Below are 23,161 nucleotides of genomic sequence, written 5' to 3'. Positions count from 1 at the left end.
TAACACCAATCCCCTCTCCAGTATCCACTTCCCTCCACCACTGACCCTAGTTTTCCTGCCACCTCTGAGTCTGCCAGTACAATAGACACTTTATTATAACTTTTGGCACTTGGTTTACAGTTTTGATACTAATAGCATTTCATTCATGACACGTTGCCACCTTCCAGTATTCCTGCTCCTCCCAGCCGAACACTTCTGTCCATCATTTATTTATGTGTGTTCTTTTGCCGGTTCTATTCCTATTTTGCCTCTCCTTGGGAGAGAAACAAACAAAAAACCATATCTTTCATATGCAGGATATAAAGAAACATGGTAGGGGAATAAAAACTGCCCAAAGGCAATAGAAACAAAGAACAGACCTGGTCTTCAGTTGGAAGCATGAATGATTTTTTTTTAGAGGAGAAATTCTGCTCAAGTGAAAAAAGAAAATATAAACTTAATTATTCAAAAAGAGTTTTTGAACTCTTTAGTTATTATGATATAGTTTGGTTTGGGTAACATGGTTACAATAGTGTTTACATATATGGCATTTGTATTTATTGTCCCACAACCAAAGTTCCCCATCAACCTCCACTACTAATATTTGAAATTGATAGAATTTTTATTTTTTAAAGCCTTAACATCTTTATATAATATCTTTATTTGATCACCATAATCACCAACATTTTTGCAGTTGGGTTTCAGTCATAAAAATGTACCCTCGCATCCCCCATGAGACAGGAGCAATAGCACAGCTGTAAAGCATCTGCCTTGCACAAGGCCAATCCAGGACATACTCAGGTTGATTCCCAGCATCCCATCAGGTCCCCCGAACCTGCCAGTAGCAATTTCAGAGCACAGAGCCAGCAGTAACCTCTGAACGATGCTAGGTGTGACCCAAAAACAAACAAACAAAAAAGTACATCCCCTTCATCAGTACAACTTTCCTGCCATTAATGCCCCCCATTGTCCTCCTTCCCTACCCCAGCCTCACTCACTACCATTGTAATTATAGTTGCTGTTGTAGTTATTTCTCTAACTGCACTCACCACTCTTTGTGCTAAGTGGCCATCAGGAAAAATAAAGTCAAGAAATTTTCCTATACATGAATGGACATGGAAACTATTATGCTGAATGAAATAAGTCAGAGGGAGAGTGATAGACAACAGAATAGTCTCACTCATTTATGGAATTTAAGAAAAATAAAAGACAGTATTGTAATAATACTCAGACAATAGAGATGATGGCTGGCCCACAATATAAAATTGGTATAACTTTTATGCATTAGAATTATTATTAATCAAAAATAAAATAGTCTGCTTCTATATCCTTCCCCCTAATCTTCCCTCTCCCCCAACCATTTTCTCTAACTCCATGAGATTTTCACTATAGGGAATGAGTGAATTAATGCATTCATCACCTCCCATGTTTGTTGTTTTTGTAGGAGAAAATTTAAGTTCTAATCATAAAGGAAATTTTAATTATGTTCACAACAACCATGGTCATTATCCATCAAATCTATAGGCTTTATCTTAACTGTAAGCTTATAGCTTTCCTCCCTATTTCATTTATCCCTCAGGCACTGAAAACCACTTTCCTGATTTAAGGGTCTTGCCATCTTCCTGGGGTTCAGAGAAAAAGGCTAGATCAACTGTTTAACATCGATAGAATCAAAGAGGGAGCAGCTGTCCCTGGAAAGGGTCACCAAAGCTAGTTTGGAAATAGCAACCTTATCCTTCTGCCCACAGTTCACCAGTCAAGAACAAGACCCACTCCACAGAAAACTGGAAGGTCCAGCCAAAGATTCAAGGCCAGAAGCAAAAGAAATAAATTTTGAGGGTTGGAATCATAGTAATGGGTAGGGCATTTGCCTTAAATACTAAGACCCAGATTTGATCCCAAGAAACCCATATGGTACCCTAAGTACTGGAGTAATTCTTGAGTAGAGAGTCAGAAGTAATCACTGAACATTGCTGGGTATGACCCCCCCCCTCCCAATATGAAACTATGGTCACAGGAACAAGAGACCATCTAATCTATGTCATGGTAAGAGACTAAGAAGAGGAAAAATGCAAAATAAACTAGAGAGGGTAGAAAATAAACTGGTAGTGAAAACATAGTTTTAAACATCGAAGTGGATATTCATGTTTAATGGAATAGAGGGAACACGAGAGAGAATTTGTCTACCTATTGAGAAATAAAAGTCCTGGGGAAGAAGGTCATTCTTTTGATATTCATTAGGAATAATCCAGTGAAGAGGATAGCTCAGTGGTAGGGCATTTGCTTTGCATGCAGCTGATCCAGGATGGACCTCAGTTTGATCCCCGGCATCCCAAATGGTTCCCCAAGTAAGGATTAATTTCTGAGCACCTAGCCAGGAGCAACATCTGAGCATCACAGGGTGTGGCCCAAAAACCAAAAAAAAAAAATAAGTTTCAGACAATAAGCATTAAATATCTTGCCTACAAAACAAGAACCAGTTTGTAAAAACTGCCCATAAAAAGATGAAAATCTCCCCTTTTGCTATTGGTGGTTAGGAGTATGGCCTACCTCTGGGAAATAGTGTGAGGGGTGCTCAAACAAGACTGAAGCTACATATGACCCAGTGATTCATCTCCTTGGCATCTCTCCCTCAAACACAAAAACAATGTGAAAATATGTATCTGCATTTTTTATACAATAGCCAAGATAAGAAAAATCCAAATGCCCAACAGCATACAAATGCATAAATAAGTTGTGGTATACATATACAATGGAATACTACACAGCTGTAAGGAAGAATACAACATAGTTTGCTGCCAACTGGATGGAACTAAAGGATATTGTGTTAAGTAAACTCGGGAGAAGGAGAAATACCAGTTCTTACCTGTGGTAGGCAAAGTGACAAGATGAGGGTATAGAAGATGGGCAAGTGATAGCAAGCCCTTGGCCCTACATTATATAAATGAAAACTCCAAAGGAGGAACAAGGAACAAAATGGCTGGCTGACAGAAAGGCATTAGTCAAGGACCTGGGGCATTTCAATGATTTAGAAGTAAAGTAACTATGTACATTAAAACCATCAAAATACATGAGCCAACATTATTGTAAGCAGGTGAGCCAACGTATAAATAAAAAAGAAAAAGAATTCAATAAAAAAAGGTTGTATGGGGAGAGGGAGGGTAACTTTTGTCCTTGGTGGAGGAATGATGCCACTGGGTGGTAGATTTGGAGAAGGAACACTGAAGGCCTAAAATCTATTATGAAAACTTAGTCCATCATGGTGCCTAGTTTGAAATAAATAGTTTTAAAGAGAGAAGATTTTCTAAGTATGACTGAGTCCAAAAAACTAGCTTAAAATTCTAGCTCTACCCCATACAAACTCTGTGACTGTTGGCGGCAAATTCTTGACTTGGTCGTGTTACGGCGTCTTCATCTGTAAAATGTGGTGGAAAACAATTCCTACTGCACAAGATTATTTGAGGATTAAATAAGATGATATGTAACCTGCAGGACTACATGGAAAATAAATGTAACAATTACACATACAATAAAGAAAAGAACTGCAAATGAAGTAAAAGCTATTTGTAGCAGCATTAATTTTAATACTGATACGTTTAACTACTCAAAACAAATTTTTCAGATTTCATGGAGAGCATTAACTTCAGATGAAGCCATTAGGAACATGTTAGTTATATCTTATTATGACATATTAACTATTAAAATATAATATTTATATGGATTAAGAAATATCTAAAAGGATAAAAATCCCACAATAGAAATAGTTTCTACCAAGTAAAAAATAGTATTGGTAGTTTAGTTTTCTTCATTCTTTGTATGTTTTATCCACATATTTCCAACAATAAACGTTGGGATTATATTCATTGGGGTGTTGGGCCACACCCAGTGGTGCCCAGAAGTTACTCTTGGCTCTGCATTCAGAAATTGCTCCTGGCAGGCTTGGGGGACCATATGGGATGCCAGGGATCAAACCAGGGTCTGTCCTGGTTAGCCCTATGCAAGGCAAACACCCTAACACTATGCAATTGCTCTTGCTCCTATTTTAAAACTCCTATTTTTAAAACTTTCTCAGGGCTAGAGAGATATTACAGTAGGTAATGTGTAATGTGTAAGGATGATCTGCATAAATCTCCAGCACTCCAGATGTTCCTTTAGCCCTTCCTGGAGTGATCCCTGATTGCAGAGACAGGAGTAAATCCTGAGTACGACTAGGTGTGGCTCAAAATCTAAAAAATTCAAACTTCCTTAGTAATTTTTCACCAAATACTTACATTAACATAGTATAATGACTTCAGCACATGCTTCCAAAATAAAACAGACACCTTATGTCGCAACAAATTATGGGGTTTTATTGCCGAAATAATGTTCTAATGAAATAAAGGAATAAATGAAATAAAGGGGGACTAAAATACTAGCCCTGATTCATGGATCTAGGTCATTATTTGTCCTTCTTCAAGAACAGGTAGTCGGGGAAACAGCTCAAAGTAGAAGAGCACCTGGTATATTCTCAAAGGCCCTGAAGTATGACTGGGTTTTGCCCCCAGAATGCTGAGGGGAAGATCCTGATGAAAGAAAAAGACAGAAGAAGAAATTCAGTCCCAAGATCCTGTCACTGTTAACATGAATTTGTGTTCCCCTGACTTACAGTATAACCCATGTCTGTAGTGCCCGGTGCCTTCGCAGGGATCTGAGAAGGCACGTGACTGCTAACACAACCACTGTACTGTCTTATATTCAGATTCATTTCTATAATCCAGGCCCTAAATAGACTAACATATTTTGAATGAAATTATCCTCATAATCATCCGTTTGAGTTACATTTTCAACTTCACTAAATTAAGAAAATTAAAAAACATTTTTAATAAAGGTGTTTTGTTTCAAACCCCTACAGTGACCTTTATCCTGATAACCCCGGATTTTGTCTTGAACATGCTGCATCTGTCTTTTCCCCCCACTTACATTTCTCCAAGTAAATTTCTTTAAAGAAAACCTTTACTTCACTGGAAAATAAAAGGCACTAACAGTAACTTAATTTGCAGCCAAAGCTAAATTATTTTTAACTCTCTCTTCACCTGTCAGCAAGTTAGACCAGACAGTCCCACATAAGGCAATGACAGGCTTGAAGTTCAAGTACATTCGAAGCGGCCACATGCCCTTCGGGTCAAGCTTGGGAAAACTTTAATCTGTCTCAAGTGGCATATATCTGTATTCTACCACAACCAGTTGATCTCAAATATTTTTCTTTTTCCCTCTTTAAGTCACCCAGAGTGGTGAAGTAGCACAAAATACTGTTTTTTTTTCTACCCAACAAGCCTCAGATTACATGAGGCTGAAGCTACTGTATTTTTGGTCACTTAGTAGCTTCTCTGAAAGCTGTTAACAGAAAACATTATCGGAAGATGTCTAATAGAATTCAGGTTTTCAGAGGGTTTGCATTTCATTCCTGTTAGCAAAAGCCAAGAGTTGTATTTTGTTTTGTTTTTAATATCATCTGACCACTCATGTCTTGGGAAGCAGAAACTGGTTAGAAGATTGTACCTCCTCCTTCTGACAGGCAACAACATGGCACAAATTCAAGCATTTTATTTAGTTGCACTGAAACTGACCCAAGGTTTGGTCTCACATGCAAAAACTTTTTGCCACATAAATGGGAAATCAAAGGGGAAGAATTAAGCATCTCACCTTCTTTTCCTGCAAGAACTACGCTTCACAGAACAAACTATCTGCAGTTGAACAAAAGCATTTTTTATACTATCTAAGTAAACACAGATGGGCTAATAGTCTTTGTCAAATGAATCTCAGTTTTGTGTCCCCAAATGAAACTTATGAAACAGACAAAGGACAATTGGTAGAAGAAACCAGAAAAAAAAAAGGTTAATGGAAACTTTCAAAGGAAAGACCTGGCTGTTCCTGCATAAACCCACTGATTAATCTCTGCCTGCTTCAATGCCAGCACAACAGGACCTTGCGTGCTTCCTGATGTGTTACAATATGCAGTGGGCAGCATGCTGAAACTTCCAGCCAAATGAGAACCTAAACTGAATGAAGCCCTCGAATGTTGTTTTTGGTTTTCTGAAAATATCAAGGGTAATAGAGAAACATAGTGAAGGATCCCACAAGGGAACAAATAGAGAAATAAACAATGTTAAGGCTTCTGTGGGAAACTACTGTGTTTTTTGATTTGTTTGTTTGTTTTCAGTAAATCAACAGCATGGGGAAAAGAGTGGAAAGAAAGCACGACTAAGAATAAATCTGAGGAGCAGATCAAACAAATTGACTGAGTGGCTGCTTCTTTAGGCAACTGAGGAAAGTTGATTATATCTGACTAAGTGTGACCAAGGACTGGCCCATCAATTTTAGATGTGTTAATGACCCAGCAGCTGAGTAAGAATATGTTTTCTACAAACACAGTTAGAAATGCATAAGATCAAAGAACACACAGGGTGGAGAGATAGCATGGAAGGTAAGGCGTTTGCCTTTCATGCAGAAGGTCATCGGTTTGAATCCCGGTGTCCCATATGGTCCCCTGTGCCTGCCAGGAGCAATTTCTGAACATGGAGCCAGGAGTAACCCCTGAGCACTGCCAGGTGTGACCCAAAAAAACCACACACACACACACACACACACACACACACAAAGATCAAAGAACACAAGACATAAAATTTGACATAATTAAAAGTTAAAAATAAGATAATGAAGCAAGTGAAGTCCAAGTTTCGATAGATATTCAACTGGGTGATTGGTATATATTGGGAGTTTTTCATTTTTATTTTCTCTCTTCTGTACATTTGAAATTTTCACAACAGTAGTTAAAGAACGTCCTTATTATTCTCCTTATATCTAGCACATAAGTATGAACAGATCAAGTTTCTTGGCAAGGCAAAAGTGTGCCTCAAATGAGAGAAAACTAATTTGGCACCTGTAATATAGAAGCCACGTTCAGGAAATAATATTGAGATGATGGTAACAGTCCATCAAAGATGCTAACTGCACTTGGAAAACAGACTTCACTATGATGCCAACTCAACAGAATGTTTAGCATTACCTCAACAACAAGAAGCCAATTGGATTCAAATTTATTTGGAAAAGGAGACATCCTCTGCTCTTTCTTTGGATTCAAACCATTCCAAAGAACTTCAGGGATAAGAAAGAAGTGGAGTTCTCCTTCTTCAAACTAAGAATGCACTTATAACCCAGATCTAAAATACTGTTACTCCAAAGCCTCTGGGTATATGAGTCCAGGAGGTTCCAGCAATATGATACATTTTATATGATGCATCATATAAGGGCTTATAAATATATATTATAGTTATACAATATTCAGTATTATATACAGTATTATACACTCGTATTTTAATACTTCTAAATATTATTTTTGTTTTAAATAGTACAATTATTGGGGAGTGAGTGGTAGCAGAGTGGTATGGCATTTGCCTTGCATGCGGCTGACCCAGGACTGACGCGGGTTCAATCCTCAAATTCCCATAATCCTCGAACTAGGAGCAATTTCTGAGCACAGAGCCAGGAGTAACTCCTGAGAGCCACTGAGTATGGCCCAAAAAACAAACAACAAACAAAAAGTACAATTCTTATTTAATATTCAATGATGATTAATAGCCTGTGTTTATCATGCAATTAATTAGTGACAAATATAAAAATATCCATATGGTTCTATGGAGCTGTGGAAATACAAAAATTTAAAGAAATTCAAAACCACAGATCTGATCACCATCATAATTTATTAATAATTATTAATCAAGAATCATAATTATTAACATGTGCTTATTTTGCAATCGTTAGTAACAAATATCAATTTATTATATGCTCCTACTAGATTGCTTGCAGTAATAAAACAATAACTTAAAGACCCACAGGTTATACTGCAATTGTGCCCCCCAAAGATAAGATAAGATAAAGACCTACCACCAAGTAATTGTGAATGTGACTTTACTGTGGAATCTTTGCAGATGTAATTAAGCTATCATGAGGTGATTAAGTGAGGACCCATCCAATAGGATGGTTTTCTTTTAAGAAGAATTGTTATGCCAATAGAGAGAGAAGAGAGCCAGATGAAGATGAAGACAGACTGGAGTTAGGTTGCCATGAAGTAGGCAGCATCTGGGGATACCAGAACTTAAAGGGGGAAATATATTCTCTCTCTCCTTCCTCTGTCTTTCCTCCCTCCCTCCCTCTCCCTCCCTTTTCCTTCTCTCTCCCTCCGTCCCTCTTCCCCCTTCCCCTTCCCTCTCCCTCTCCCTCCCTTTTCCTTCCCTCTCCCTCCCTTTTCCTTTCCTCTCCTTCCCTCCCTCTCATTCCTTCCCTCCCTTCCTCCCTCTCCCTCTCTCATTTTCATTCTCCCTCCCTTTCCCTCTTCTTCTCCCTCCCTTTCCCTCTCCTTCTCCTTCTCCCTCTCAGTCCCTCCATCACTCCCTCCCTCCCTCTCCCTCTCCCTCCCTCTCCCTCTCTCTCTCTCTCTCTCTCTCTCTCTCTCTCACTCTCTCTCTCTCTCACTCTCCCTCACTCTCTTTCTCCTTCTCCCTCTCCCTCTCCCTCTCCTTCATGGAACTGCTGGTAGCTTAGCTTAGGATTTTTTGTCTCCTGAACTGTAAGAACATTTATTTCTGTTGTTTATATAAGTTCCTTATGTTACAGCAGTCCTAGGAAATCAAGACATTATAGACGTACTGTCAAATACACTTAGCAAGATCATGCTTGGCCAGATTAGAGCGTTCACCTGCTTCATTCTTCTATCTAGGTAAATATCCCCTCATGCAGCCTTTTTTTTTTTTTCTTGAAGCTAGGCCACATCAAATCTTTGAAAGCTCCTTTTTACCAACATTCTTTTCTTCCATAGTTTGGGTCTTTGATCTTGAGAGTTAAACTGTACTTATTCCCTGTTAAGATTTCATTCGTCAATTCATCCTGTCACTCCCAGTCACAGTGATCTTTTTGTAACCAGTCCACCAACATTTTAAATGTCTCATTCAACTTCCTATCATCCAAAAGCATTGTTGGCATGCCATATGTCTTCAATCAGATCATCGAGAAAATACTGTTTCAAATGAAGCTGAAGAGAGGGGTCCTTAACCATAGCAGAGGCTTTTCTCAGAGTGGAGTAGATTAGGCGTCTGTACGAAATCTACCACTTCTTACAAAAACAAGTCAGATGCCTGCATTTCTTTAGCTTCTCCAAAAGTTGAGTCCTTTATGCTTTCTTGAGTTCAAGAAATTATTCATGAATTTTTATAAACATGTCATTATCTTCCAATATTCCCATGAAAAATTAAATTATTATATCATATAACCCAGGTTGATCCAGGCTGCATTGAAATTTAGAGTTTATAATGAAACATTCTAGAAACTGAAAATGTGATCCTGTGAGAATTGAGAAATATCAATTTTAGGATTTTGTATTAAACTTATATCTGTCGCATACTGTTGACATTTAAAATGTTGGGGGCTAGAGCAACAGTAAAGTGTGGCAGGCATCTGCTTTGCATACTTCCTACCCTGGTTCATTCCCTGGCATCCCATATGGTCCTCTGAGTATTGCTATAGTTAATATTGAGTTCAGGGCAGGACTAAGTTTGAGTATTGCTGAGTATGGTCCCAAAACAAGAAAAATTAAATAGAACAAAAAATGGAATTAGTCAGAGGTATGCAAAGCAAAAAAAAAATGACTTTTTTATTCAGTATCTACTAGGGAGGCGAGGGTCTGATGATTTAAATCAAATTTTCATGTAATGCCTTTTATTTTATTGAAGTTATTTTATTGGTATTTCGCAAGGCTTGGGAGTTTAGAGACACCTCTGGGAAACACTGTGCTAGTCTGACAGTGTTTGGGGATCAGTACACTCACAACCAGGATGCTCTTGGGTCCACGTGGTGCCAGAGCTTGAATTCAGGGCCTGGTGCATACCAGTCATGTACTAAACCCCTTTCAGCTCTCTGGCTAGCTTTTAGATTCCAGATGTTTTACAGATGTGCTCACTTCAGCTCTTGCACGGTACTCAGAAGTCCCACTATCACTCAGCACAGCCACTGAGTGAACATGAGATTTGAGGCATCTCCACAATTAACTGGTAGCTCATGAAATAAACGTAGTCATTACTACCCTATAAACGTATCTCATTTTTCCTTAGTTTCTAATAACAAAATTAATCATATTCTGCACACACCAGGCCTCTCTCTAGTCTGGAAAAGGGGTGATCTTGTTTCTGCTCTTTTCCTCTTGGTTCTGTTCCTTTTTTTTCTATTTCTTTAAACATTTCTCTTAAATATTAACCAAAAGAAGACTACGAAAGTCTTACTTTTCGAACAGTTATCCGCTCAAGTTACTTTCAAATAAAATTCATTTGGAGGCCATAAAGACCAGAGTTCTTTTGACATCCACAAAAGAGAACAATGAATTGTCCCAGGCACGTAATTAAATGATGCATTTTAAAAGAAAAATATCCAAGTTCTAGATTTGTTTTCTAAGTGATATTTATGTCCTTTGTCAGGGGAGGGAAAAACTTTTTTTAAATTAACAAGATTAGGACAAGAATTACATCAGCTGTGGGGTGAATAGTAGTCAGGGGTGACCCCCTAGGGTGGCGTGAATGGTTCCCTTAATGCCACACAAACTAACCTCAACCCACGAATCACATTCTGGGAACCCTTGCTCTCCCACTATCAAACAGCCTATGGTTTCTCAGATTAGCCTCCTGCTCCTAACAAAGTTTCTCTTCGACATAAGGCTGGTGGGTAACCACAGACATCTTTCACCAGAAGGAATGTAATGAACAGGACGGCTTTGATTTCTCTCAAAGCATTAGACATGTGCTGAAATCCTTGTAAAATTAGGAAATGTCAGGGCCAGAGGAATGGCTCAGAGGTAGTGCCTTGCATGTATGAGTCAAGAGTTTACTTCCCAGCATATCATGGTTCCCTAATCATTATCATGGTTCCCTAATCATTACAAGAATTTCCAAAGGACCAAGCCTAGAGAAGCCCTAAGTACAACAAGGTATACTCCCATACATACATATATACACACAGTTTTGAGCAAGTTTGCTAATTTCATTCATTCAACCTATAGCTTTTTGGGGGGTGGGGATGTCTGTGTTCGCACCAGGCATGTTCAGATTTTACTCCTGGCTGTGCACTCAGATATTATTCCTGGTCAGACTCAGGGAACACATGTGATGCCAGCGATCAAACCCTGGTCAGCTACATACAAAGCGAGCACTCTTCCTACTGTACTATCTCTCCACTCCCAACCTATAGCTTTTATCTACCACTTCCTTTTATCTGTTTAGAAGAATTCAGAACTGACACTCAGTAATCTTCAAAACTCCCTTACAGACCTTTTAATAGACATATGTGTATACTTCTAAAAAGGTAATGTATCACACCTTAAGGGTTCTAGAATAAGTAAGGGGTAATAGTTGCTCTGTCCAATTAGGGGAAACACTTATCTGTTTATTTCAGGGGATGCTGAATAATTTTTATGGAAAAGGGCTAAACAGGAATTTCTAAAAATCTAAAACATCAAGAAACGAGCACTAATTTTAATCAAGTTTCCTTACACCTGCCAGAACTATCCAGAGCACATCACCATTCAAAAACCAAGATAGTCTTCAATTCTATTTTAGCACAATAGCACAGGTCCCCTCTGCAGCATATTTTTTTCTCAGTTTACCCATTGCCAATTTATCTAATTGGCAGTCTTTTGGAGATTAACTTGGCATTGGAATATCTGAAGATAAATATCACAAAAACTTCAATGGTGTTTTTCAAAAGTGATCGAAATAGACTGTATCACTTGATAGAAGAATATTAACCATACCATGAGTTAACGAAACAGCACCTGGTGCTGAAAAAGAAAAAAAGTAACATGATGAACCAAATGTGTAGGTTCATGATGACAGTACAAACCCCTCAATATTAACTGAGCATGTTTGACAAGAAGCATTAAAACATAGTAGTTATTAAATAAAAAGGTTATGGAGGATTTTTTAATTCTATCTTAGACTTCATTAAAGGAGGAAAGAATATCTTAGTTCTTTTAGTTTGGGGCCATCCCAAGTGGTACCTAGAGGTGGCTACTAGCACTGCGTTAGCTGATCTTGTAAGGCAGAGGACAGAACAAGACACCCTTAGTACAAACCAGGATGTCCTTAGTTCAAGAAAATTTTGAAAAACAAATTTTTAATTTTGTGTGTGTGTGTGTGTGTGGTTTTAGGGCCACACCTGGCAGTGCTCAGGGGTTACTTCTGGCTGTCTGCTCAGAAATAGCTCCTGGCAGGCACAGGGGACCATATGGGACACCAGGATTCGAACCAACCACCTTTGGTCCTGGATTGGCTGCTTGCAAGGCAAACGCCACTGTGCTATCTCTCTGGGCCCCACAAACTTTTAATCTTATAAGTAACATCAGAAAATGTTCACTTGGGAGCTGGAGCAATATCACAGCAGATAGGGTGCTTGTCTTGCATGTAGCTGACCCAGGTCCTATCCCAACATCCTATATGGTCCTTCAAATTACTAGAGGTAATTTCAGAGCCAGGAGTAATTCCAGTGTGGTTAGGTATATCCAAAAAATATATAATAATAAAAATATATAAAATGTTCACCTTTCTCAAATGGCTAGGATGTAAGAGAAAGTCAGAAAGAGAAACTCTTGGGTGCAGAGGGATAGGGCAACTGTAGGGAATTTGCCTGGCACAAGGCTGAGCCAGACAGACCTCAGTTCGATCCCCAGCATCCTATAAGGTTCCCCAAGCTAGGAGCGATTTCTGAGTACGGAGCCAGGAGTAACCCTTGAGTGTCACCAGGTGTGGTCAACCCCCCCACCTCACCCAGCCAAAAAGAGAGAGAATTCTTCCCTCAAGAATTTGGCAGTTAGGGAGCATGGATTTGGAGTTATCTGAAGTCAACTCCAAACTTCGGTATTTTCAGAAATCAATCTTTTAAGAGAAATGTATCAAAGTGGCTGTAGAAGAAACTAGAATCCATTCCCAGTCCAATTCAGTGAAATGTCTAGCTTGAATGCCTCACTGTGACTGCAAAGCTGCCTTTTAGTGAAAAAGTCTTATCAAAAGACGAAGGCACAAAACTAGAAACATTCAGTAAGAATGGGAGTTCACACTAGCTGATTCTTTTCTCCCTCTTTTCTGGGCCATCATGATAAATTCAACGTTAGCAGAGAGCAAGGCAGATCTGCCTCCAAAACCTGGAGAGAAGTGCAGAGCACAATAAGCACATATCACCAGTTCAAAGAACAAAGCACAAAGAAAAGAATGCAAAGTGTGCCCTCTATCGGCCTCCATGTTCTCACTGTGGAGAAACTGGCTGGCAGGTAACCCAGCATAAGATTAGAAGAGGGGCCCCGCCATAGAAATGGTCAAAAACCGAAGAACCTATCAGCTCGTAACATAAGTTATCTTATGTTATCTAACATAAATGCACTGAGCTTTGCCTGGCTCTGACAAGTCTGTACTGTCAATTGACAAAGCAATATATACAAGTCACACCAGCACCTCGTCATCATATGTGGTCATCACCACACCATGAAAAAGTGCAATATTGATGTCCAGACTCTGCACTGCTGCTCGTTTATGAAAGTTTAGACCATATGAAAAATATAGCAGGCTCCCATTACGTTGTATTTATTTTGTGTTTTTATAAACCTTTTAGGGAACTGAAGGGGAGAATTTAACAACTCTAGTCTTTGACTAAAGAATTGTGAGCCAAGTATTTGTTTGCCAAAATAAATCTTGTGATAGTGCTTCCAATATGTGTTCATCTGTGAAGTATACACAAGGAAAATGGCTGAAAACCATAGTGAAAAATAAACTTAGAGAGCAGATGTGCATAGAAGCTAATCAAGAAGTTCTATCTCCTATTTCTTTAACCAATGCCTCTTAAAAAATGATTTTAATTGAGTCACTATGAGATACACAGGCACAAAGCTATTGGTGATTGAGTTTCCAACATACTATACTAACACCCAATCCTTCACCAGTGTTCATTTACCACCAAGGATGTCCCACACCCACCCCCAGCCTGCCCTCTATGACAGACACTTTCCTTCTATTATCTCTTTCTTCCCCCATTTTCTTTTTAGACACCGTGGTTTGCAATACTGTTATGAACTATCAAATGCTTCTTAACCTGTTGAATCACAGACTACCCTAAGACTTTAATGAAAGCACTAGATCCTATTCCTATAAACCCAAAGAAACAGAAGGTTTTCTTATTAGTTGCAAGAACTTCACAAAAAATAACAGCTCTATCTCTGGACCCCAAGAGAAATGCTGTTATATTTCATATACTAAACATATGCATAATGAGGAAGACTTCCTTGCGCTAGATTATTTATGTAATTAATCTGAATGCCATTTATCTCTTGTTTTATGGTTTGGTAGTCGGCCCCACCCTCAGTTGTTCTCAGGGCTTACTTTTTTTGGGGGGGGCACACCCAGCAGTGCTCAGGGGTTACTCCAGGCTATTTGCTCAGAAATAGCTCCTGGCAGGCATGGGGGACCATATAGGACACTGGGATTCGAACCAACCACCTTAGGTCCTGGATCGACTGCTTGCAAGGCAAACACCACTGTGCTATCTCTCTGGGCCCTCAGGGCTTACTTCTGGCTCTGTACTTAGAGATCACTCCCAGTGGTGCTCAGGAAATCATTTTGCTGCCAGGAACTGAACCCACACGTAAGACATACTCCTTACCTAGTGTATCATCTCTCCAGCCTATGAATGACTTTTAAAAAGATAAATACCATTTTTTTTTATTTTGCCCTAAATGATTACTTGTTTGGACAGATGATGAAAATTGCTATTGTGCCTTTCTCTAGATATTTGCTTAAAGTACAAGTTACTGGGACTGAAGAGATAGCTTTCTCTCTTCAAGTAAATCTCTTGCAAGTATTTTATGCTATGTACTATCTATAGTGAACTTTGTCAATCTCCAGCACTACAGATGGCCCTTTGAGCCCTTCCAGGAGAGCTCTTTGAGCACAGGGCTAAGTAAACCCTGAGCACAGTCCACTGTGGCCCCCAATTGATAATAAAATATACATTACTTCCCACATAGGCTTTTTTCCCTACCCTAGATGAAGTTTATCTACCATTTGGTTATTCTACCATTTAAATAATAAACGGATACATAAATATACAAACAGACTCTAATGTAGTCTGAAATACTTCAGATTATTACCAGAAAATTCAAAACAAAGCTGGGCTGGGGAAGTTTTTATCTTTAGATTCCAGAGAATAGTAAATAATGTGATAATATTATCTAATCACTCGTTCAAACTTCAATTCTGTTCAAAGAACTTCAAAATTAAAAGTACTCTTAAGTGACAAAAAGTAATTGTAAGAGAAAGCAAATCTCTGAAGTCAGTACTGTCATGTTGCCTTATTTAAGAAGTATGAAAGACCAAAAGTTCTTCCTAAAAAACAAAATGTAGTTTTCAGATATATGAAAAGTTAAAAAGAATAAAGGAATATAAGAGTGCTGTATGTGGTGCGTAAGATTCTAAGAAAAGTATACCAGAACAAAAAATTCTGGCATTAGGGGGCCGGGCGGTGGCGCAAGAGGTAAGGTGCCTGCCTTACCTGCGCTAGCCTTGGACAGGACCGCGGTTCGATCCCCCGGCGTCCCATATGGTCCCCCAAGCCAGGAGCGACTTCTGAGCACATAGCCAGGAGTAACCCCTGAGCGTTACCGGGTGTGGCCCAAAAACCAAAAAAAAAAAAAAAAAAAAAAAAAAAAATTCTGGCATTAGGAGAGAAATTCATAAACTCTACAAACACTCAGGGAGGCTTTACTATTTAACTTGAGCACCATTCCATCCCAACATGAAAATATACAGAAATAATCAATTATAGTTCACTCTAAAATGCTATTAGGATGAGGAACTTGGGAAACCATCGGGTGAGAATCTCTTGTGTATTATATGAAAAAGGCAACATTTATTCTACGATCAATATAGAGACCTAACAGTTTAGAATCTTGTTATTCTCTTCTAACAAACCCTATTTGTAGTTGATAAAAATAAAAATTCAATATGGCAGCCACTTCAAGAATGGAGCAAGAAAGATAGCAAATGCTGAGAGAAGTCCCAGAGGGCCTAAGCAAGAAAATGCCTCTAGAAATGGAAATGGGAGACTTTCTACAAATATTTCTCAGGTAGACTCACTGCAGAGGAATGAACTGATGAAACCATGACTCATAGAAATGACGAATATGTGTGGAAGAGGGAAACAGACGTGCCCCATTGGAGAGCATGTGAATAGAATAGCTTGTCATATATGATGGTCCTGAACTATCTCTTCACTAGGGCAGCAGCTTCCAAATGGGAGAAGGGAATCCATTCTCAGGTCTCAATGACAAGGGATGGGTAAAATCACCCACAGGAAACAATAAGCATGTGGTGAATGAGGACCCCAATACATGGAAATGAGCAGGTACTTGATAAAGAGACTTTCTTTGGAAGGAGCTGAGTAGCTTTAGAAGGTACTAAATGAAGGTACTGAAGGTAGTAAATGACAACATTGGTAGATTTGACAATGACATCAGTCAACAGCAGATGAAAAACCTCTTCCATACAAGGAAAATGGGGGTCCTTTAATGATAGATTGACATCTGAATAAAAGAGGGAAAAGAAAGGATAACAAAGTGAAGAAAAATGTGACTAGTAAATAAAAAGACATGTAAAGAAAAAGAAATGAGTAGTTTTGAACTATAAGGGACAGTGGCATGTTTGAAAACATGGGGACATAATGAATGGGTTTCAGGGAGAGAAGGATGGATGAAATGTGGGCTTTGGAAAGAAAAATCAAACAACATACTCATTCCCTTTCCTCCTCCTCCTCCTCCTCTGATTCCCTTCCTCCTTTCTCCTGTCATCTGGACAAAGAAACATGGGAATAAAAAGGAGCCAGGAATAAAGGAGAAAACTGTTTAGTTATGAAAATCTGACCCTTTATGCCCATACAGGCCCACCCTCTCTGCATACACATGCCTGCATAAACTTAAACATTTATATACATAAGCATAGAGTTACTCCCAATAATATAATTATATATGTGAACCCCTAATAATTATATTATATAATTATATAATCATCAATAAATAATATTGCAGATTAAAAAGTATAAACGTGTATCAATAGTAACATAACATTGCATTAAAATGATTTTCAGATCGTGATATTTGGGGAGAAAAGAAAATTTAAAAATTTGGGGGCAGAGTGGATAATAAAGTGAATAGGGCATTTGCTTTGCACATGACCAACCTGAGGTCAGTCATCAACACTACCTATACCCCCCCAATTCATCAGGAATGATCCCTGAGTGGAGAGGCAGGAATAAACCCTGGGCACTTCTGGGTGTGGCACCAAAACAACAACCACAAAAAATTCTCATCAGTTTTTATCACCTCATTTAGTCGAATGGTTACCAGTTAAAACAAATAATTTATCCAACTTCCATTTCCTAAACTTGGGGGGCTTAATGAGACTTATTTCCAGAGAGGCAAGGGGGGTTGTTGAAAATGCAATCAATTGGAAAAATAAAACTTGTAAAGTAGCTTGAATCAACCATACAGGCCATTTGTTTCTGACCAAAGCAAGAGGTGCTTTTGCATTAAGGAATTAGAAGTGGCATTACCAACTTATGATTTCTGTAAATGCTGGACCGCTCCCAATCTGGCTTTATAAGCAGATAAAGAAAGCCAGAATGAAATGAAGGCCCAAAGGAACGTCACCTAGTCTGAATCATTTCCAAATGTCAGTAGCATAATAAGTTGTTGATTGTAGCATGGAGACTTTCTAACCTCTCTACACTGGGAAGATGCTGGCTAGAAAAACCCAATTATGCTGAAAGAAAAAGCAGCCAATTGACGAGAGAGAAAGAGAAAGTGAGAACAAGAGAAGGAATATGTTTATGCGGCAAAATTAAACATTGCATAAGCTTTCTGAAATTCCTTGCAACTTAAAAATGTAAAGACATACAAAATGTAGTTGGAAGTTTATTTCATGTACATGTAGGTTAATATGTTCCATGTGCCATTTTGTATTTTAAAAGAATACTCTGAAAAATAGCTTGCTTTGGAAGTATATATAAAGCCACATCTCTCTGTTCATTGTTTTAAGATATATACATATACGAACTCTGTCTTATAAAGCTTAAAAGAAAATATTTGTTTTTTTACCAGCCTCAGTTACCAGAAATACACTATTTTTGACAAACAGAAGGCAAATCTAATCTTGGGAAAATGAGCTTATGAAGAAAAGGCTGAGGCTTTGTAGTATGGGGAGGAGAAAGATTATAGTTGAAAACACTGGTCATAGCACGCCCCCTACCATCAAACCATCAACATACCCACTGCATAGAAGACACAGCTTTTAAAGAATTTTATTAAAGAGTTTTTTATAAACCCCTGGTAAAAAATGCCACTAGACATATAAACAGAATAAAGTAGATATAAATTTTTCTATGTGCTCAGTACATGGAATCCCAGGAGGCGGTAGAAATATATGCTTTGTCTATCCATCTTTTAGTAATTGAGTCTGAAATGTGGCTTAGAACACTACCTCAAAATAAAACAAATCATAGAAGATCCCAAAACAGTGAGAGATAATAAGGGTTAAAAGGAGCAAATAATGACTAAGCATTGGAGGGGGGTCCCTTGGGGATAAATAAGTTATGACTGTTCATATGGTGACAGAACATGCGTTGTCAATTTTTCAAAGTGTTGGCAAGTGGATTCTCTTCATCAGATAGGCATTCTTGGTATTGTTTGTGCCTAATTAAAACTTTTTAAATATTGTTGCCACGTCCAACTTGCAATGAGCAAATAAATTTTTACTTTAGGATTTTTTTTTTTTGACACAGGTTGTTTATCATGGTTCCCCTCAGTTTGACCAATTGTGGAGAAGTTCAACATTCTAGCCTCATCACCCTCTGCCTCTATTTTAAAATAAAACAGAATTAAATGATAGATAGGCTCTCTATTTCAAACTGGGTGCAATTGATTTTAACTGACGAGATTATCTGCTCTCTGCCAAGAATTTTATTTCATTAAGAAAATGATATTATAGCGCATCTGAGATCATAGAGCAGACTAAACATAATGCAAAAGGAGTTCTGAGAATGCTCCACGGTGAAGGTTTGATTATTTGCAGATGGAATATAGAAGGGAAAAAAAAATCAGATCCTAGGCATTAGTCTAACCAGTCCTGGTATCATTGCGTATCACTGCTTCCTGCCTATCTTGCTATCAGAAAGCCAGGGAAATAACCATCTAAGCCACAACGCCTTCTTTCTTTAAAATAATACTCACTTTTCTTCCTAGAAAGTAATATTTAACAGCCAGGATACAAAGGGAAAGGGGCAAATGTTGGTACCACAATAAACTCAAGCATGTCAACTGTCACTGCTGACATGATTTGGCGAGTAGTCAAGCATTCACCAAGAAACTAATTTAAATCAATCTCCTTTGGGAAAGCCAATTGTTTGGAATGCACAACAATCGGTGTAGGATCAATCAGGAGACATGAGATCAATTAAAACCAGCTTAAGTTCTTGAAGAGGGACAATTCACACAACCTGAGTTAGATCTCTATTCATTTCGGACCCTTACAATGCAACTCTTAAGCTTCCTTGCAAAGCAGAAAAGCTACTATCACTCTCCACTGTCTAGCCTGCCCTTTAAGCAGTTCCACTTTTAATTAAAAACACAGTATACCCTTTGTTGGTAGAGATAGTGTGGACACTCTTGAGGACCACAGTTAGGTCACCCAGAAATGTGGGGTTAGGGTAGAGACATCTGTTAGCGCGCGCACACACACACGGACTTTATTTTTGAACTACACACACACAGGCACACACACACACACACACACACACACACACACGGACTTTATTTTTGAACTACACACACACAGGCACACACACACACACACACACACACACACAAGCACACACACACACTTAGGGACTTTATTTTTGAACTACCTGACTAATTTGCAAATGCTTAAAAGCATTTCAATTCTATTCCAGCGAAGATTGGTGAAAGTTTCTATTGCCCACTTTGGGATTGAGTTGCTAAATGTCAACGCTTAGAAATGCGGAGGCTCAAGACTGGAAGAGGTTTTGCTAAGGTTAAGTCAGCCTCTGAAGAAAACAGCCCTTTGCTGGGCAGGGGAGAAGCATGCAGTATCAAAGTCTGGCCGCAGGGGTGCTGTCTAGTTCTGCTCCTCCAGGGCACCTCTGTGCAGTAAGCTCCACTCAAACAATTGGCTTGGTACCTTCTCCCAAGCAACCACAGTGAACAGGCTAACACAGTGACATCACTGAATTAGCCAAGTCTTCTACTAGACAGAACTTGGCAAAGGGGCTTTCAATCAGCTTATACTTCACACATTTTTGGGAGTTTTTAATCAACTAAATGAGCAGCAACTGCTGTTCATATGGGGGGTGGGGAGAACCTCTCTAAACACTTCTCAGAACCATGTAATCAGAAAAGTGCTGGTTACTGGGTTACCTGAGAGAGAGACTATGGAGTGGAGAAAGGAGCCAGTAGGGAGAGAAAGGAAAGTTTGCCAAGACTGATACCCCCAAATATCCAACACCCATAACCTCCAAGCATTCTCCTTGTATTGACATACAGAATCACTCCTGGAAGTATTTTTGCGAATATCAAAATTGAGCCTCAAGACAAGTGATCTCCCCGTCTAATAAATCACAGTTCCACATCATGATTTCCAAAGCAGAGGGTGAGCAAAGTCACGGATCTCCAGTGTACCTCAGCTCTGTCCCAGGGTTCCAGCCCAGTTTGGCCCCGTGGATAGGTGGGGACTGCTCATTAATGCCCTAATTGGCTGCGAAAAATAGAAGACAAGGATCGCACTCCAAAATCTAGATGCAGAATTCACTGAGTAATAAACAACCTGCAGCAAAAGTAGTGTGAGACCTTCACATACCAGAAAAGGGGGAGGGGGCTCAAGACAAATTCTACCTGCAAGGAAATCTATGCGCAGGGAGAGAGAATACAGAAGGAAGGAGAGGAAGGAGGGGAAGGAGGGGAGAGGAAGAGAGAGAGAGGGAGGGAGAGAGAGAGAGAGAGAGAGAGAGAGAGAGAGAGAGAGAGAGAGAGAGAGAGGAGAGAGAGAGAGAGAGGAGAGAGAGAGAGGAGAGAGGAGAGAAGGAGAGGGAGAGAGAGAGTGTAAGGAGCAGGAGGGAGAAGGGAGAGAAAAAGAGGGGGAGAGAGGGAGGGAAAGGGAGAGAAATGGAGAAAGGAGAGAGAAAGGAAAGGGGGAGAGGAGAGGAGGAGGGGAGTGAAGGAGGGAAGAGGAGAGAAAAAAGACTGTTTTATCTAAAAAAAATAACACCTGTGCTTAATACACTTTAGATAAAATAATGCTGCATTATTACGGGGTAGCTGCATTCCTAGCAGAATTCAAATTCGCTCGCAAGGACGGCAGGATAAAGCCAGCTCGGAAGAAACCTAACTCACTAGCCGCACCGCACCCGCAAGTGATGGAGGGAGGGACTGAAAAGCCACAAGTGAATGTTATCAAGACTAGATAGAGGGAAGGAAATGCGGAGCGCAAAGCGGAGCCTGACTCCAATCACACCATGCTCCCCCCAAACCATTCAGCTGGTGGGGAGCGGGGGTGGGCGCTACCCAGAGAACCCGCACGCCAACTGATGCTCCGTTTGGAAATCTCAATACATCACCTCCATCCACCTGGTCTTGAGTTCCAGCAAGAGATCCAAAAGTCCCTTCTGTCGGACCTGCCAGGTCCTGCAACCCCCGGGGGGTGAGGTCACACCTCCACCCACCCACCACCCTCAGAGCGCACCTTAGACACCAGCAAACCAATTTGGGGTCCACGGGGACGGGGCCAGTGGAGAAGAGGAGCGCCAAGGGAAAAGGTTAAGAGAAAATTTCCGAGAAAGATAAAAAATTGAGAGACAATCAAGAAAGATCAGAGGAAAGGGGGAAAAAAATAAAGTTCAGAAGCAGCGTCATCGGCGTGAACCAGGGTCCCCACCGTTCCAAGCGCCCGCGCGCCTCCCAAAAGCGGGGACCGGCTCCAGGCGCGTCCCGCTCGGGTCCGCCTTTTGCAGAAAGGGGCGTCCGGGCGCGCGGGCAAGAGGGGTAACGGGGAATCCTCCTGGGAGCCCCGAGAACCCCGAGGTTGCATGCTGCGACCCTGAACCCCTCGCCCACCAATAGCTCCAACGGAACGTGGGACCCACCTCGCTTGCTGCGCTTCCAACGGGCGCCTTGGCAGTGGCCGTACTCCATGCAGTTGAGGATGACGAGCGCAAAGGAGAAGAGGCGAAACTGCATCTGGGCGGTCGGGCTGGGGAGAGAGGCGCCTCTCAAAGTCGGGGAACAAGCCGAGGGGTGGGGGGATCCCCAGCAAGGAAGACGCAGCTGGGACCAGACGCGGAGGAAAGGAGCGCGAGTCGCTTTTGGGTTGGTGACCTCTTCTTGGGTTCAGTGGCGCCTCGAATCTGAGAGATCGGGACGAGAAACAAGGGTGGGTGGAAAGAGCCGGGTTGGGGAGGCTGCTGCTGCTGCTGCTGCTGCTGCTGCTGCTGCTGCTGCTGCTGCTGCTGCTGCTGCTGCTGCTGCTGCTGCCGCTGCCTCTTCGCGCGCCCCGATTTAAGAAGCAGAGGAGGAGAAGGAGGAGGAGGAGGAGGAAGAGGAGGAGGATGGGGAAGAGTTTGGGAGGGGAGCGAACCCGCTGCCTTGGCACGAGCCACGGAGGAGCTGAACCCCTGAGCGCGCAGCTGCGTGCGCCACGGCCACTGGGCAAAAAGAAGGTTGCAAAGGGGTTGCAATCCCGGGATGTAGCCACGACGTCTGCGGGGTTGCAAACGCCGAGCCCCGCGGGGTGGGTTCCCGGGGCGGGTCCCTGGCGTGGTCAAGTGGGGGTACCGGGCCCGGCGCTGCTCGCCTACCGTGCCTAGGCGCAGCGGTCCATCCCGGGCTCGGGAAGCGAGAACCGCCCCTCCAGCACGTGCGCTGGGGGAAAAGTTTGCCCAGACCCGCCCGGAGCGCCTGCCTGGCCCCAAGGGGAGGCCGGTGGGTGGGTGGGCGTGCGCCGCAGTCCCCGAGATGCTGCGAACCCCGCCGACGAGGGAGAGCGAGCCTGGGGCGAGGCGC

General features: G+C 40.9%; 1 protein-coding gene across 1 annotated transcript in view; it reads right to left on the bottom strand.

Annotated features, from left to right (window-relative positions):
* RSPO2 (R-spondin 2) overlaps positions 1 to 22,456 on the bottom strand; it is a 179,542-nt gene extending 157,086 nt beyond the window's left edge. The window contains 1 exon segment of the mRNA XM_049773926.1: positions 22,246 to 22,456. Within this exon segment, the coding sequence (XP_049629883.1) occupies positions 22,246 to 22,339 (94 nt within the window). The 5' untranslated portion in view covers positions 22,340 to 22,456.
* Positions 22,457 to 23,161: the final 705 nt, after the last annotated feature.

Source organism: Suncus etruscus, chromosome 5 (genome assembly GCF_024139225.1).
Source record: "Suncus etruscus isolate mSunEtr1 chromosome 5, mSunEtr1.pri.cur, whole genome shotgun sequence".
Lineage (NCBI taxonomy): Eukaryota > Metazoa > Chordata > Mammalia > Eulipotyphla > Soricidae > Suncus > Suncus etruscus.
This window is presented reverse-complemented; position numbering and strand designations above follow the sequence as displayed.